The sequence below is a fragment of the Rosa chinensis genome, chromosome 6 (genome assembly GCF_002994745.2).
Source record: "Rosa chinensis cultivar Old Blush chromosome 6, RchiOBHm-V2, whole genome shotgun sequence".
Lineage (NCBI taxonomy): Eukaryota > Viridiplantae > Streptophyta > Magnoliopsida > Rosales > Rosaceae > Rosa > Rosa chinensis.
The window spans coordinates 46643154-46661036 of record NC_037093.1 but is presented as its reverse complement, the minus strand read 5'-3'; the positions used below and the strand labels follow the sequence as shown (position 1 = coordinate 46661036).

The 17883-nt window shown below is 39.5% G+C and overlaps 4 protein-coding genes across 4 annotated transcripts; 2 read left to right on the top strand and 2 right to left on the bottom strand.

The window, feature by feature from the left end:
- Nucleotides 1-1003: 1003 nt before the first annotated feature.
- On the top strand, nucleotides 1004-3418 carry LOC112174456 (U-box domain-containing protein 9). The gene is made up of 2 exons (XM_024312233.2): nucleotides 1004-1591; nucleotides 2117-3418. Exons 1-2 carry the CDS (start codon nucleotides 1307-1309, stop codon nucleotides 3200-3202), a joined length of 1371 nt encoding a protein of 456 aa, XP_024168001.1. The 5' UTR covers nucleotides 1004-1306; the 3' UTR covers nucleotides 3203-3418.
- Nucleotides 3419-5033: 1615 nt separating this feature from the next.
- LOC112174454 (E3 ubiquitin-protein ligase CHIP) lies at nucleotides 5034-9268 on the bottom strand. Its single transcript, XM_024312230.2, has 8 exons — nucleotides 8677-9268; nucleotides 8498-8565; nucleotides 8346-8409; nucleotides 7499-7570; nucleotides 6105-6238; nucleotides 5844-5991; nucleotides 5649-5759; nucleotides 5034-5543 (listed from the first exon to the last, which is right to left on the bottom strand). Exons 1-8 carry the CDS (start codon nucleotides 9121-9123, stop codon nucleotides 5418-5420), a joined length of 1170 nt encoding a protein of 389 aa, XP_024167998.2. The 5' UTR covers nucleotides 9124-9268; the 3' UTR covers nucleotides 5034-5417.
- On the bottom strand, nucleotides 9268-12612 carry LOC121048752 (adenylylsulfatase HINT3). Its single transcript, XM_024312232.2, has 7 exons — nucleotides 12103-12612; nucleotides 11712-11767; nucleotides 11124-11181; nucleotides 10414-10480; nucleotides 10012-10067; nucleotides 9723-9776; nucleotides 9268-9628 (listed from the first exon to the last, which is right to left on the bottom strand). Exons 1-7 carry the CDS (start codon nucleotides 12292-12294, stop codon nucleotides 9497-9499), a joined length of 615 nt encoding a protein of 204 aa, XP_024168000.1. The 5' UTR covers nucleotides 12295-12612; the 3' UTR covers nucleotides 9268-9496.
- Nucleotides 12613-15444: 2832 nt separating this feature from the next.
- LOC112173072 (serine/threonine-protein kinase OXI1) lies at nucleotides 15445-17169 on the top strand. The gene is made up of 2 exons (XM_024310618.2): nucleotides 15445-15951; nucleotides 16067-17169. The coding sequence occupies exons 1-2, from the start codon at nucleotides 15551-15553 to the stop codon at nucleotides 16977-16979; spliced, it is 1314 nt and encodes a 437-aa protein (XP_024166386.1). The 5' UTR covers nucleotides 15445-15550; the 3' UTR covers nucleotides 16980-17169.
- The last annotated feature ends 714 nt before the right edge of the window (nucleotides 17170-17883 follow it).

The window sequence follows — 17883 nt, the reverse complement described above, 5'->3', positions numbered from 1 at the left end:
CGGCGAGCGTGCTCTCTCCTGGCCCGGGAGAGGATGGTGTTTCTGAGTAGTGGAGGAGTCTCAAGGCAGCGGCGTGGCTCTGGGAGAGAGGATGGGTCGTTGTTTCCAGTATGAGCGGATGGAGGGCGACGACAGCGGAGGTGCAGCGACGGAACTCGGAGTTCCGATGGTGGATTCGAAAGTCAACGTCCCTGCTTTTTGGGCTGTGGCTGATCAGATCTGAACGTAGTGATGCCGAACTCAGAAGGGATTTATTGCGGTCTCGGATGAATGGGTGAAAACAGTTCATCTTAATGTTGGTGGCGGGTTGGTATCGTTATACATAGGTCTGGTTATAGGTTAAATTAGGTTGGGGTTGAGCTTTTTTAGCTCATGTAAGTCTCTGACGGTCCGGAACTTTGGATATGATGATTTGTAACTTGTTTAGTTATTAATGGATTGTTTATTCTCTCAAAAAAAAAAAAAAGATAGCTAGGGGAGGTTGAACTTTCTGATATCATCCTCTTGGTGCTTCTTCAATTAAAAGTTCCCACCTAGGTTACCAACCATATTTTTTTCTTTATAACGAATATCTTTGAAAAGATTCTAAACGATATCACTCAAATTAGAAATTTTTAACTCGAATAATAAAGTATTTATCGTTAACATGGCTACAATATTCGATTCTTGATCACCCTCTCATTGCAGGGAAAGTAAATAAATTTATGGCACCTGCAAATCCTCAGAAACATTTTCATTTATTACTGGGTCAAATAATAAGTAAAAAAAGCTGCTTAAACTTAAATACCATTTATTTCATTTCCCAAGTCGTACCAAAGAGAATTGGTTTTGAAATTTTTTACCATTTTAACAGGTGGTGTTTTGTGGTTACTTGCTAGTTTTCAGTTTTTTAAACGTGTTGACGAGGCAAACACCGAGTAAAAAAAAAGGGGGATATGAGGATAAAAATCACAAAGTGACGAAACCGTAAAAAAGAAGTTGCAGACTTCTATAGATTAGGAGAAGAAGAGAAGAAGGATTGCGTGTGTGTTGTGTGTGTGTCTCTGGCTTTTGGTATTTGACTATTTGTGGCTTCCCTCAGTTTTGCTCAAACTTTCATACACAGTTTTTGAGTTTTCGAGTTTTCTTTCCTCCTCGTTTTTAATTTTACTGAGAATAAACAGAACACCAAAAAAGAAAAGAGCACAAGGACAATGGCACACCCCATTCCCACTTTGCTTTGTTTCTCCATTCTCAGAAACAAAGATTGAATTTTGAGTCCGACCCAGAATCCAAAACGGAAGACCCAGAAAGAGGAACCAACCCAATGGCGAAGACGGGCGTGTTTGATTCTGATCCGGCGGTGGTGGCCAAAGCAACAGAGTTGAAGAAGGAGTTGCAGAGACTGGTGAGGTCTATTGTGGACGATGAGGATTGCAGCGCCCAAACTATTGATCAGGCCAACGAGACTCTTGGTGCTCTCAAGGAATTGAAGCTGCGGAAGAGATCGCTGTCTCTGAAGCTCAAGGACATTCTGGCTTGCCCTGAGGAATTTAGGTGCCCAATTTCAAAGGAGTTGATGAGAGACCCTGTGATTGTCTCTACAGGACAGGTTTGTTTCACAATTTGGTTTTGGAAATCTTGGATACCAGTTTTGCAAATGCAAGAAAAGATTGGTTCTATAGTACCAATTTTGAGTCTTCTCTTTTTGTACAATTTTCTTTCTTCCTCTGGAGTTGGCCTAAGAAAATGTGAGGAAGAGAAGTGGGAATTGGAAGATGAAATTTTGGTTTTTCTTTTGTTTTCTTTCACTTTCTCAGCAACCAAACTGAGTTCTTGAGGTTTTCTGGTCTGCTTCCTTGGTTTGAATTCATTACTGTTGACAGTAATTTTGATTTATGGTGGTTAAAATATGGATTTGAGTACCGTGTTGTTGATGCTAAAACTGAATGACTGTTTGATTGGCCAAAATTTTGAGAATCTTTTATTTCAAGCTTTGGTAGATGAAGCTTATTGTATGAACCAAGTTTTTGTTATGTAAGAGAGTGGTGGAATTTCTGTATATCACCTATGCTTCTGGTTTAATCCGTACTCCATATTTTCAATTAGCTGTAATGTTTTTTGTTTTAAATGACAGACGTATGACAGACCATTCATCCAGAAACAGCTAAAATCAGGCAACAGGATATGCCCTCAAACCCAACAAGTACTTTCGCACACAATCCTTACTCCTAATAACTTGGTTCGCGGAATGATTTCACAATGGTGTAAAGATCGAGGGATTCAGTTATCGGATCCTGCTCTCCTTGTCAATGAGGATGGGATAACAGCATCAGATAGAGACCATTTGCTTTCTTTGCTCCAGAAGATGTCTTCCGCATTGCCTGAGCAGAAAGAAGCTGCAAAGGAGCTTCGGTTGTTAACAAAGAGGATCCCTTCTTTCCGGGCACTTTTTGGTGAGTCTCTAGATGCCATCCCTCGATTGCTCAGTCCCCTTTCCGAAGGCAAGTTCGAAGGTAGTGTTCACTCGGAACTCCAAGAAGATGTGATCACGACGTTATTGAATCTTTCAATCCATGACAACAACAAGAAGCTTGTGGCAGAAACTCCGATGGTAATGCCACTACTAATCGAAGCATTGCAATCAGGAACCATTCAGACAAGGAGCAATGCAGCTGCAGCACTTTTCACTTTGTCTGCTCTTGATTCCAACAAGGCACTCATTGGGGAATCCGGTGCCCTGAAACCACTCATCGACCTCCTTGACGAGGGGCATCCATTAGCAATGAAAGATGTAGCTTCTGCGATTTTCAATCTATGTGTCACACATGAGAACAAGGCAAGAGCTGTCAGAGCTGGTGCAGTGAAGACAATCCTCAGGAAGATAAAAAACCGTATGCACGTTGATGAGTTGTTGACCATCCTTGCATTGCTCTCAAGCCATCCCAAGGCTGTGGAGGAAATGGGAGATCTCGGTGCTGTTCCTTGCTTGTTAAGCATCATGAGGGACACCATATGTGACCGCAGCAAAGAGAATTGCATCGCCGTCCTTCACATTATCTGTTTCAATGACCCAACCAAATGGAAGGAAATGAGGGAAGAGGAGAAGAATTACAGAACAATATCCGAGCTTGCCAGGAATGGAACCTCAAGGGCTAAGAGGAAAGCTAGTGGCATCCTTGATAGACTGAACAGAGCTGTAAATTTGACCCATACTGCTTGATGGGAGATCACTTTTTTCATTGTCACAGAACACCATAGTTGTATATTCTTCACCTATTTCCAGAGCTCTGGTTGGTTGTATAGTATTCGGGCATCATCGTGTAATATTTCTCCATCCCCCATTTTGTATGTTCTCTTCCTCTTTAAGATTTTCAGTGTCTAGTTCAGAAGCTAGTCATGAAGAAATAAAAGGGCAAGCTTTATATGTTTATATTTACTGAAATCGTACTTCGTTTTGTGGAATGGTTTCCAGTCATTTGTTTCTGCTAATGTCAATTGTTTTACTCTAGCCTACCAAACCAGTAGAACAGAATTTGCTTAGGAATCAACACTACTGATCTGCAGAAGACTGGCAGTTTCTTTATACTCTTTTTTTCTTCAACTACTACACAAAAGTCACCGAAGGTCCCAAACCATGAATGCTTTTGACAGTTCTTGAATCAAGCAATTAACAATTGCATTGAAGATAAATTGGTTCACTACTATCCAATGGGTTCCTTTACTCACTTTTGACCAAGATGGATGGTTCCAAATAATGAAATAGAATCAATGGCTCTGGTGTTGGATGATCAAAACTGTTGAAAGTGCCAAACGAGAAGAATGTGTTCATAATGAATGGTGCAGCGATTTCTGGTGTTGTGGTCCATTGAATTTTAAGATGCTACTCAGCTCCCTCCTCTTTTTGTGAGCAATCGATATTCAATGCAGCAGTTACAAAACCAAGCTGTAACTGTAGCAACGCCAATTTACTCACTTTTGTTCCTTTTTGTCAATAGATATGAACACCTTATCTCCACTGCTACAACATTTCATTTCCATCGTTCCTTTTTAGTTTTTATCTCTGCAAGATTTCTTTGTAGATGGTGATTGAAGTCCTCTTTGATTCCCCCAAGTCCAAGTCATGGGGACTCTATTCTTTGTCCCTTTTACAATTATGGAGCTGTGTATTACCTCTAAAACCCTACAAAACCTAACTTCGGCTTTATCTTTATATAGTTTAATTTCCACTTGGCCCCTATAGTTGGTTTCTGCCAATGAAGCACATCTTGTTTACATGTCATCCTACGGAAAACACATTAAAAAGAGGTCATGTAAACAACATGTGCTTCATAAACAGTAGTGTCCCATTTGGATTAGGATATGTTGCCTACTTGTCCCTATAATCTTCTAATTATTCAAGCAACTAAAGCATCACATATTTCCTAACATCCCTAGCTGATACAAGTATGAATCAGTCTGGTGCCGAATGAACATAATATGATGTATAAACTGAAGCTGGTTGATGAGAATTTAGGGTTTAGGGTATAAACAGAAGCTGGCTTATGAGAGTTGCTGCGAGAGGAGTAAAAAAAAAGGGCTTGAAACAAGCCATCTATACCAGTAATTCACAACTCATATACTCTAGCAATCAAGCAGAAATATAGTGTCTTATATGCCTGTGTATTGAATAATTGAGGTTTGGTCTATTCAAGCCAACCTTACAAAAGATGGGATGGAATAACTGATGAGTGGCTGCAAAGTTAGAATCTTTGGGGATAGCATAAAGAGAAAACTAGCACATTAGGAAAAGCACACACATCTATGTCAGTTGTGAATTATATTGTAGTACCAAGCATGGGACAAACAAACACAAAACATAGCACACTTGTTTTTTAATGACCACCATGATGAGCATGAGCTGATTCAAGATGCAACAGAAAAGCGGGTTAACAATGAAAGTCGCTTTGATGTTAACATGCTCTGGGGCACTATTTCCATTGAGATCTGATTTCAGAGGTTGGTGTCCATCCACACAGTTTCTGCATTCACCATTGGAATCCGCACAGTTCTGGTAGCCAAACTATGAAGTATTTTGCAGGAGAAATAAATACAGTAAAACAGCCCGCAACTTCGCATATGTATGAGCGTTTCTCATTCATAACAATTTGCCATTTTGTAAATGCACTTGAAAGTGCTTACTGAGAAAGCACGTATTAGGTGCTCTTACACTCCATAAGGCACTGTCAGCTCTTACTGGCTAAGCGCTACACAGTAGTGTGCAAGTTCAGGACACAAATCTACATAAAGCATTAAGTCTATGACTCATTGTCAATACAATTTATCTGTACAATTCAGAAGGATAAGACTTTCCACTGCACTCTGCCACACTAGTGTAGTCCATTACATGTTTTAGCACAACTATGGACTATTAGTTCCAAATAGCAAGAAGTCAACCTTTACGACGTTCTATAGGCCCAACCATGTTCTTTTAAATAAGCTTGGACTGCTTCTTTTATGGCAAAGTTTGGTATTAGCTGCGACGGTTCAACTGGCTCACGAGTAACAGGATCAAACTTACCCACCTGAAGTATAGTGCAAAAAAATCATTCAGATATCAATGTGAATAAGACCAAATATGAACAGAATATATCTACCATAGTGAATGCAATATTAAGACCAAACATTACCTTCTCAAGATGGTCCAGGATCACTGATCTCTCATATGTAACACCACTTGGTGTAATTACAGGATCACGAAATATATCAAGTGAGATATTACAACATAAATAATCGGGCACCTGAAATTTTTAACCATCATCATTACTCTTCTTGAAAGAAACAGGAACAAGGTGTATGGAAGTGAGAGGAAAACATGCACTGACCTCACTTGCTGTGTCAGCTTCCGCAGCTTTTTCAAACACTCTTCCTAAAGCCTCTAACTGTTTCATATGGGTAGTACCATCTTCATCCAGAAACCCTTCCATCTGAAAAGCATCATGTGTCTCTCTGAGAGCACTTTCACAAGCTTCTCTGAAACATCAAACAAGTTTTATGAAGCAGCTAATAGCAAAATGAACACCAAAAAGCTATTTAATGTAAGCATTTTCAAACATCATAAGCCTAAACTCAGAATGAAGCCATACTTCAAGCTTTGCAATTCCCATGCACGTTTACTTGATGCCTCTTCCCACTCCCTGTATTTTGCCTTTGCAAGCTCCTGCCATATGTCTTCTACCATATAACCCTTAGGATCAGCAACTCTCCCAAGATCCAAAGCCTGTAAAGGTCACAAAGAGGTCAACAGAATCTGAAGATTTTAATCACCCAAAAGCAACTTAATGTGATGAGCTGTCTATCAAGTATCAAGTAGTAAGGATAAAATGATTACACTAGTAGCATGTAGAAGATTATACTGGTGCCAACTAACTGTTTAAGCTTCAGTGAGTTATAGGATCTTACCCCCACTTTCAATTTGAAACCATATACTTATGTACAAGCAAGACTTCAAAGCTACAAAGTTAGCTTCCAAAAAGTCGTTTTAATAAATCATCATTTGCATTTAACTGTTTGAGCTACAATTGTTATCCAATATCACCCTTATTTTCAATTTGAAACCTTATGCAAGCAAGAGCTTCAAGCTACAAAATAAGCTTCGTAGAGTCATTCTGATGAACAATCAATTTGAGGCAGAATGGCATCGCAACTATAATACAACTTTTCATAAACCTGAACCTCTTCATTCTCGAAAGGCATAGAAAAAGGGTATTAGATTGGGCAATTTTCAACTAAGAATCATGTCTAATTTTTTTTTTTATATATATAATTATTTGCTTCTTTTTCTGAATAGATTATGGAACTCCAACTTCTATATATATATATATATATATATATATATATATATATAGATTTCTAGCAGAAATCTCCTCAATTTTTGGACTTCAATTTTTTCCTCCATCACTGTATTTAGTCAAAAGAAAATTGGAAACAATTTACATATTGGCAACTTAAGCAGGAATTGAACAGTGCATAAATGGTTCTACCAAGGTCATTTCTAATTTAGAGCTACCCATTACCATTCATCCTATAAATGGGTGCATGTGTCTGTGGGAGGATCTACGAAGAAACTTAAAAGAAACAGGATCTGATAATAAGATGTAACTGCCAATACAAAATCAATTAGCATCTAAAGATGGAAATTGTTCTTTCTGATATCCGGAATTCATGTCATATTATGGAAACAGTGAACACCATAAACTAAAGTTTCGCACTCATAAAATCTACTACATTAAACCCTGGCATGTAACATGACCAAACTAGGTACAAATGGCTGTCAAAAACAAAACAAAATGATTCAACAAGAACATTAGTAAAAATAGACTTTGTATGGAACACAGTATGTGCCCAGTATTCATCATTACAGAACAAAAAAGAGTGAGAGAAAAGAAAAGAAAAGGAAAAAAAAAAAAAAGAGAGCCCAAAACAAGTTTTCTAAATGCATATAATACAAACATCCTAGACAGAAAGGAAAAGAACTCACCCTCTCCAATTCCTTAACTCCTTCAGGATATTCTTGCTTCTGCAGTAGTGCAAGCCCCAGATAATAGTGGCCCTGTCATGCAACCAATCTCCAATAAACTATGATGATCCAGTATGAAACAGAAAAAGAAAATGTTTCTAAACCAGTTGAAGACATTTCACAACTTACGACAAAAATACATAGCATATGTAACATAAAGTTATTAAGCAATTTTCAGACTACCCCATGCTTGTCTTGATGGTAGACAGTGAACTAAAAGTTTGCTTCCAAGCAAGAAAAAGATGGCAGGAAAACCTGCTTCTAATATCTAATAAGCAAACTTCCAACCACAGAAGTCAGAGCACCAAAGTATAAAAAAGGAAACCGAACTTTTTAAGCTATCTTCTAGTTGGAGAATTAACACTGCATCTAAGCATAAAAAACAAATGTACTGAATCTATTGCAATAAACTAACCAAACAAATAAGATGAAAAAACTCCTCCACAAGAAGATATCATTCTCCAATCCAAATGTCACATACATTTCAACAATAACCAATTTCTTCAACACAACAAAGTGCACCCTGAAGATGCCCTTAAAACATGGATGAGAAAGTGAAAGAGCTAAACTCGACCACAACCATCGACTTTGAAAACATAGGAAGCACAAAAGCCTGGTGCATCAATCTCGCGCAAAATGGCACCGAACACTCTTAAGTTAATGGCATCATGCATTGCCTTAGAAGTACTCTAAGGAACAAACTAGTGAATTAGATGCACAAGCAAAACACAAATTCCACTCCTCTAATCAATTTTGATGTAACCCGAAACACATTGCACAGAGAGAGCCGAAAATAGAATATTTTTACCTTGACCCAATCACTATCGAGCTGAATAGCTTTCCTGGAATCTTCTTCGACTCTGGTCCAATCCCTGCGTTGGTTTTCCACCATTATCACAACAATCTTGAATGAAAAATTCAAAACAGAGAGGAAGAGCGAGGAGGACTGATTATACATACTTAAGAACGCGATGACACTGAGCACGATTGGTATAATTAACGAGGACTTTAGGGCACAGTGTGATTGCCTTCAAACCCCAAAAACGCAACGCAAATATGCAAAAAATTAGTAACGGAAAAAATTTGCAAAAATTAGAAACAAGTTGCAGTAGATGAGAAAGAAAGAGAATTGAGATTACCTCAGTGTAGGCATCAATGGCGGCCAAGTATTTACCCCTTTTGAAGTAGGTGTTGCCGTCCTTCCGGAGCTTCTCCGCCCTATCCAATGCCCCGGTTTGACCCATCTCTCTCTCTCTCTCTCTCTGTGTGGCTCTCTCCGGCTCAAATTGAGTGAGTGTTAGGGAAGAGGAGGAAGCGCGAAGAGGAGGCTTCGTTTTCAGGAAGCAAGCGCGAAAGGAAGAAGAAATGACCTTAAAAGCGGAGTCAAGCACCAAGACTAGTTTATATATTGGCCTATATTGGCCCCTTTTCAAAAAACCAAAAATAAAAAGAAAAGAAATTGAAGCCTTCCCTAACAAGGTCACATAACATTGGAAGATTCGAGATTTTTTTAAGGGTTCCCTTATTTTTTTGCCCTTTTTTTTCTCTCCTATTTTGCTGTCAAGACTCAAGACGGGGGCTCTCATTGGCCACTTACAAGATAATCCTTTTTAATTTTCTTAACTTTTTTTCTATATTTTGTCAAGAGGAGCTCTCATTGGACAACCTTTTTTTTTTTTTTTTTGAATTTCCCGAACTGCCATCCAGAGATACAAAACTAGAGCTTCTCATATGCAATGCAAGTAGCCAGATGTCCAGAGTCCATTTCTCAACTATGTTTTGCATGTTACAATAGGAAGGGGAGGGAGGGCTCCGAAGGCGAAAACTATAAGCCGGTGTCGCTGATTCTGCGTCCCACAGATGAAACCAGAAATTTGTGCGAGTAATGCTGAATTTGAAGAATTGAAGTAAGGCATAGACATTGTACGGTTTAGATTACAACAGAAATGCAATATGCATCTAGTTTCCGGTAAGACTAGATCCTTCATTTTTGATATCTTTAGAGTTGACTGATAATGATAGTTGCTCTCGAACATGGTCTGCAAGTCGAGATGCTTCCTGGTCTATGTTCAGGGGCCGCCTCCGTAAACTCTATCAAAATGGACATGTTCGTATATGTCTAAGTTTGTATCTCGGAGCCTAGTTTTCACACAAATATAAACATAAATGTGAATAGTGCACATACCTCAGAAGCCCATAGGCAATCAAGGGCCTTGCGCGGAATTATGTGAATATGAGTCTGCATTTACCATGTCACATGGAAATATTAGCATAAGCAATATCATATTCCTAAAGGTAAACAGAAAATTTGAAGATAGAAGAGTAAAATGCTCAAGTTCATGAAGAATAACAACATCTCCCATTGTTCAGTTGCAATGAGACGTGAAATTTTGGTACTGACAACAGATACATCATTTCTCCTGCATACTGCTGCTAATTAAATGCAAATTCAGATGGAAAATATAATGACTCACATGAAATATAACTTGGCCTGCAGCTGTACCGTTGTTAACTAACAAGTTGAATGAATCTGCACAATTAGAACTTCCATGTTAAACTTTTATAACACTAGAGCTTAGGCAGGTGCGCTGGAAAATGCACTTTGGAAACAAAAGGATGTCTTCCAGAGTAAGTACTGAAATAAAGTTCATTATCCTCATAAGGTCAGAACAAAGATGGTCTTCCCAAGTCAATGTAAATTTGCAATGAATCAAATGCAGATAATCAAACAAGTAGCTCCTCTAATGTTTTATCCAGATTTTAATGAACACCCAAGCACAGCATAATTGCTATAGAGCGAGGCAATCAAGTAGATAAACTAAAAGGAAAAGGAAATTGCAATATGGTGACAACAGAAAATGACTTTGAACACATACCAGAACCAGTAGCTTTCATGATTGCACTGCTGATAAAGGGCACTTTTGAACACATTGCAGCCACCACCTGCAGAACAAGTTGATTCAGACTCATGCAAGATTATAGAATCCAGCACCGATACAGAAACATATGCGCACAGTATCATACACCCATACAACTTCTGAGAGATATGCCGAGAAAATCCTAGCACAACTATCATTAATGTAGTCAAGGTGTTCATCAACTGTATGCTTCCCAATGATTCAGAATACCCTTCTACCTTTTACAAGTGCATATATAGGTACTCTATTTCGCCATATTCATATCAAGAAGTTCACCTTATTAATATTTGAATATCATATTATATGTAATATGTCATGATACCCAGCAACAGAACTCACCACATATTATTCTTATGTGAGGTAACTGTATCATATATAGGTACTCTATTTCGCCATATTCATATCAAGAAGTTCACCTTATTAATATTTGAATATCATATTATATGTAATATGTCATGATAACCAGCAACAGAACTCACCACATATTATTCTTATGTGAGGTAACTGTATCATATATAGGTACTCTATTTCGCCATATTCATATCAAGAAGTTCACCTTATTAATATTTGAATATCATATTATATGTAATATGTCATGATACCCAGCAACAGAACTCACCACATATTATTCTTATGTGAGGTAACTGTATCAATAGGATTATACTTACATCTGGAGGTGTTGCTTTCAGTGAAGGAAAATGAGACCTTGGGATGATAAGAGAATGCCTGGGGAACAAAACTATGAAATCGAATAAGTGGAGAACAAAATAAAGTTGAACTAAAGTAGTTAAGTTAACAGCATTTTATTAGTTTTTTATTATTAAGAATTAATGTGATTAATTACAAAATTGAAGTTAATAGGAAGCACTTCACAAACTAAGACACCGTTCAGTCATTCACTGTTTGCGAAGGTTCAGTTGAATTAAGTACTATGGAGAAATTTGACAATCTATTATACAAATCTGAAAAAGAGCAGTGACAGAAATTGCTTCAATCAAATATAACCTCTCAAGGCCTGAAGAGACATATACATGGTGATTAAAGAACTCTAGTACCACAGAAAATATTAGCCACTCTTAAGGAATTTGCTTAACCAATGACATAATCTGGATTAAAGAAATTGAGATACTCTTGTTTGTACATGTGTGGAAGTTTATCCTGAGCCTACCAAATCACCATAAAACTCCAACAGGAAGAAAGTGAAGAGCTGGCAATAAGGAAAAGAATAATTGTATGTTAGATTAATGATACCTTACCCACGACTCAGCGGATGTGTGTCCAATATACATAGGCAAACATCATCCTCGTAAATCTGTAGTTGAAAATGCGAGAAAGAATCAATCATAGCACAACCAAAGGAAAATGAACCACAGAGATTAATTAACCCCATATTATAACAATCTTCACGCTATTGAAATGTAAACTATAACATACATAACGTACACTTAAGCCAGTACAAAATGGGTAACTATTTCATTGCCTTCAACCAGACTCATTCCTTAACATAACCAAAAGTGTTCTTCTTGAGCTAACATACAATAGGAAAATGCATTCAATATAACTATAATTCAAATTAGAAAGCAATCAATGAAACAGCAAACCGAAAATTAAACAAATTCAAAACAGCAAACTTGGCCGAGTTTCTACCTTGAAAGCAGGGGATTCACCGCGTATGATTTTGCAGAAAACGCAGTCGTTTTGGTCACTTCCCTCGTCGGAATCACTAGGTCGCTGGTTAGCATCACAAATGGACCTGGAAACGAGAATCTGTCGGGTCGGGGCGGGACCCGAACCGGGGCGGAGATGGGAACAGAGAATGGAAAGCCTGCGGGACTCCATATATCAAGCAAAACATAAGGATTTTGGGGTTGCCATGTTCTGCGATTCCTGCTATTGAAACAAAAACAGAGAGAGCTGCTGCTGTTTTTGGGTTTTGGACTTTTGGTTTATGAAATTAAGGGGTCAGTGGCGTTGCTTTTTTTTTTTTTTTGAAGGGGTCAGTGGCGTTGCTTATCCACATGAGAATGAGATCATAATAGTAGGCCACGCATTAAGAAGTGGTCGATTTTTGTTCTCTCTGGGGATTACGATTACAGTATGAAAATATGAAATACATCACCTCAATAATTGCGACAGCAAAACAAAAACAAAAAAAGAATCACCATTTTATAAAAGTTTCTATTGCCTGGTCAGATGAGGCATGGGAGCTAAGAAGGAAGGGGAAAAACTCCATGTTTGAACATTTTCACCACCAGGAGCTTATGGTTTGCAAACTTCTTGTTTGGAGAAGGAAATTGCATTGTTGAATTAGAGGAGGTGAAAAAATAGTAAGTATTAATATGCTAGCCTTTACTTTTTTTGGTAATAATGAGAGGAAATTATGTAAAGAAAAATAAAATATTAATCAGGAGAATCTTCATGCATTCACACTCTAAAATACCGACATTTCACATCCATAATATGAAGATATGGTATCTCAAACATTAGCCCCATATATAATGTCATTGTCATTGTCATTGTCCAATGAAAATATACTGACTTATATTCACAAGTTTCTCTCACTCATTAAACACTTAAATGTCTACATTAAGATGGTGGGCATGGTGGCGGCACGGTATGGTAATTTTTTCACCGATCTCTCGGTGGTAAAATTGGTGTGGCTTGCCGCATGGTATCATCGACTTGGGGTGCTCGAGGACAAGGACTTGTGGTGGTGGCTTGCTGGCTGGGTTCTTGATGACAACGAAGAGGAGCACTGCGGCAGCGTTTCTCTTTATTGTTTAGAGTCTTGTTTTTAGTTAGGTTGGCGGTTAGGTTTTTTTGGTCAATAGTTGGTCCCTCCTCTGTTGAGCGACGATTGGGTCAAATTGATGTGCCATGGAGGTGGTGTCTTTCCAGGGGACAAGTTGTTTTATTTTCGGTTTTATCTTATGGCCAATGTGCTGACAAGTGATCCTTGCACGTGGTCTGGTTTCATTGGGACGCGGTGTGGAAGAGGGCGTTGGTTTTATGACGGTTGTCTATGAGGTGTTATCGATATTCTTGGGATTATCTGTAGCCTGTGAGGTTGGGCGACTTTGTTGGTTAGGGGTTGGGCTCTTTTGGCTCATGGAAGTCATTCTTGATGACAGACCCGTAACTGGTTCGGTTTTTAGGGAGGAGAGTGGGGAGTACATGTCTACCACTTGTCATGATTCCCATATGTAATTGTTGGTTTTGTTCAATAAAGGTCTCTTATTTTCTCCAAAAAAAAAAAATGTCTCATTTTCATATAGTAAAAGGGGGCTTTTATGGAACCTAACATCATGGGGCTTACGATATGAATTAATTAAAGATAGGCCATGAATTTGAGTCTTTGGTGACTTAAGGACAACAAACAATTCGTTTTTTCATTTTTGCATCCGAAACTCCATATAATACGAATCAATTTCAATAAATATGAAGTTATTCGGCTGATTACTAAGAAACAAATCACTTCTTTTTTGTTAGAAATGAGTATGAAATTTTATTCAATTAAGATACAAATTACATAGGATATAACAGACCCCTTTCATATTAGGTTTTAGATTGTCATTTTAATTCTCTCGTACTTTTTTTTTTTTTAAAAAAAAAAAAGTAGGAAACAAGAGCCTAATATGAAAGGTAGGAAACAAGAGCCACTACCTAGAGATTGGAAAATGTCTTCACTTCTTTTCAAACCTAAACTAAAGGTGGCGTCGTTAAAACCTTTTTCAGATAAAATGACAAAATTCAAAACCAAGGAGAGAGTACCACTACCTACTAACAACTAAAATAAAATTTCTAATGTACTCCACATGACTAAAATGTACAGCTATGCCAATGAGAATTGGTTCAGTTAGTAAAGGCGGACTTGAGGTGTAAACTCACACAGTTCGATTCCCACTACCAACAATCTCTCATTTGGTGAGCAATCTAGAAAATATGGAGCATAATTCCATACCAATAGACTGGGCTGGGACACTTGCCAGTTTCGTAAGTCATGTTGGGTTGAGGTCGTAGGTTTGCCTTAACCCTGGTAGTGTAGGGAAGCATCCCTCTTACCTAAACTTTTACTTACCAAAAAAAAAAAAAATGTACAGCTATACTCAATAGCAAACAACACAACCACTGAACCTGGACCAGTCATTCGTCATCGAATAAAACACCAAAGAGGCATTCGAATTGAGAGAAAAGGATCAGTGAAATAACTGCTTGTAATCGCCAAGATATATTGAGATGAGGAAATCATCTTATCGCTACAAACCTGACAAACCCACCGCCTCAACTACACCAAGCAATTGCCGTTACACAAACTCCGGTCATTAGAAAGCATTCAATCAATTAGCTCCCAGAGGGATTTTATTGAATAAAGTGAAGGATTTTGTGAGACAAGATTTGGACTCACCTCTTATAATTTTTCTTTATTTTTGTATAGAATCACATATGCCCCTTTAAATGGTAAAGTATCTCTTCAAATTGCACCATTTGACATTAGTCATGTTACTTTACAAAGGTAACCTCTTGAAACTAATGAGAATATATAAATATGTTGCATGAAAATTGATCCGACGATTCCACTCACAGAGCAGGGAGGGGGGTCTAACGCAAGAGAGCCAAGTCAGAAGTAAAACAGTGCGGCCCAAAAAGCCCAGATCCCTCAACCGCCGGGTTTGAACTTTGAACCAAAGCATTCCCTGCTCCGCACGACTTCCAGAAGCACCTCTATTCTCAGGTCATCACACGCGCTGCCCTCTTGCTTTTTCTTTTCCTCTTCTTTTTGAAACAAGTAATCACCTGCGTCATCCTCAACCGCATCCAGGAAATATGGCACGAGTAACCTCTGCTTAAAACAGAGACCCCCCCCACAGGTCTCCGCCACGTCACAAAAACTCCCACGTGTCCGCATCACAACGCACCACTCCACCAAATGCTACATTAAAAGCACCACAACAAACAACCCCACAAGCGCTGGCCCCCACTCTTTGAATCCTTCTTCAGCAAGACTCCCAAGCCAGCTCTGAGAACTTCTCTATAAAACCGCCCACAACTCCAAAACCTCCCAAATTTCTGGCAACCCCAAAATTCGTCCTCCACCATGGATCAAGAAGAACGTCAGCGCGGCGGAGACGACGCCGTTTCGGTACCGAGGTTCAATTTCCAGCGCCTCAAAGTCATCTCGCCGCTCGGCCGCGGAGCCAAGGGCGTCGTGTTTTTGGTGAAAGACCAAGAGACGGAGGAGCTCATGGCCTTGAAGGTAATTTCCAAGGACTTGATCCACCGCAAGGGCAAGGACGGCGGCGACGGCGACGAGTACCGCCGAGTCTGCTTCGAGCAGCAAGTACTACGTCGTTTTGATCACCCGCTCCTCCCGAAACTGCATGGAGTCCTCGACACTGAGAAGCTCGTCGGTTACGCCATAAATTACTGCCCCGGCCGCGATCTCAATTCCCTCCGGAAGAGGCAGACGGAGAGGATGTTCTCCGATGACGTCATCAGGTTAGTTTGTTATAACGGAATTCTGAGATCCGATAATCCTCCGATTGATTTATCAATTTTCTTTGTTTGTTGAGAATTTGAACTGAATTTGTTTTTGTTTGTGGTGGTTGTTCAGGTTTTACGCGGCGGAATTGGTTCTGGCATTGGAGTATTTGCACGGTTTAGGAGTGGTTTACCGGGATTTGAAGCCGGAAAACGTTATGATCCAAGAAAACGGCCACATTATGCTCGTGGATTTCGATCTTTCAACCAAACTCTCGCCGTCGGTCAAGACTCCCCAACCAGCTCCGAGATCGAATTCCGTATCCAAATCCGCTTCCGTCCACAAGAATAACAAGACGAAGAAGAAGCGCTCGTCACTCTTCCACAGCTTCTGCAATTCGGGAATTTCGCCGGACGATTTCAATGCACCGGCCGAAACCGAAACCAGTGCGAAGCCGGATAACAGAACCGATTCGGACACGTCCGGGAAGTCGAACTCGTTCGTCGGAACGGAGGAGTACGTGGCGCCGGAGATCATAACCGCCAAAGGCCACGGCTTCGAAGTCGACTGGTGGTCCCTGGGAGTCTTACTATACGAAATGCTGTACGGTACGACGCCGTTCAGAGGCTCCAACCGGAAGGAGACGTTTTACCGGATACTGACCAAGGCCCCGGAGCTGACGGGCGAAGCGACGCCGTTAAGGGACCTGATCAAGAACCTGCTGGAGAAGGATCCGAAGCAGAGAATCGGTTTGGATGAAATCAAGGGCCACGAGTTTTTCAGAGGAATCCGCGGACGGTGGGATTCGGTGGCGCAACTCCCGAGGCCGCCGTATATCCCCGAGGAGGTGGGCGAGGGTACGGATGGCAATAAGAAAATAGACGTGGAGTCCGTGGTGGAGGGAATATTCGGAAATGGCGGTGGAGAGGAGGAGAATAAGAATAACCATAAATATGAGCAGGAGGAGAATGTGAATAAAAGGGTGTGGAAGGAAGAACCTAATCACCACCACCCCACTCAACCTGATGCCTTCTCTGTTTTCTAACAAATTCTTTTATTTCTTTCTTGGTCTCTTTTTTTTTTTTGTCCATTTTTACCTAATTTTGGGAGAGGCATATATATACATAGTAAGGTATATATATGGTGAAAAATTAATGTGAGATATGAACATATATATTGTAGGGATTTATCTGCATTCTGCAATCATTCTAAGAAAATGTCAACTATGAACAGTTTGTGTAGTGTAAATCAACAAGAGTGTGGGTATCAATTTTCCTAATCGTACTAATGACTACCCGATAATGCTCATGCACTGGTGCATGCACCCTTCCTTCATCTGAAAATTACAGATTTTAGGGCTGGTTTGAGATTGAGATGCTTAAACGACAAGAAACTGTGATCGATCGATTTCTAAGTTACGAAAAGTGAATTGAATTGCACCTTCCATGACCTTGTCAAATAGTCAAAACTGTTTTATTGACTTGGCAATTCAAGTTAGGAACTAGGATAGCTGGTTCAGAAGCAATCGAATTGGGGTTAACTCAAAACCCAGGGAGTTGATGACGGAATTAAGAGAGAATGAAAAGGAAAACTCAAAACCCATTAAACCTCTGCAGTTAATGATTTAGGACCCTCTTTTTGGTCATATGTCATCATAGAAGTTAGATCTGTGCTTTGGTCCTTTACCAATTGCAGAATTATCCGAATCACCGAATTTTGCAGCTGGCCAGCCACATACATACATGCAGGAAATGAATGATAAAAGTGCATGTGCAGCTAGCAAATGATCTAATTTGATCGAGCTCGATCAAGGACCACTCTTCGGCTTTGATTTCCAAAAAACGTGGGGGTCTCTGTAGCATATTTATATTCGGCTAACAATCACCAGGCAGACCAGCTTTTGCAGCTCTGCACATCCTGGAAATGTGTACTTACCTGGCAACACAATT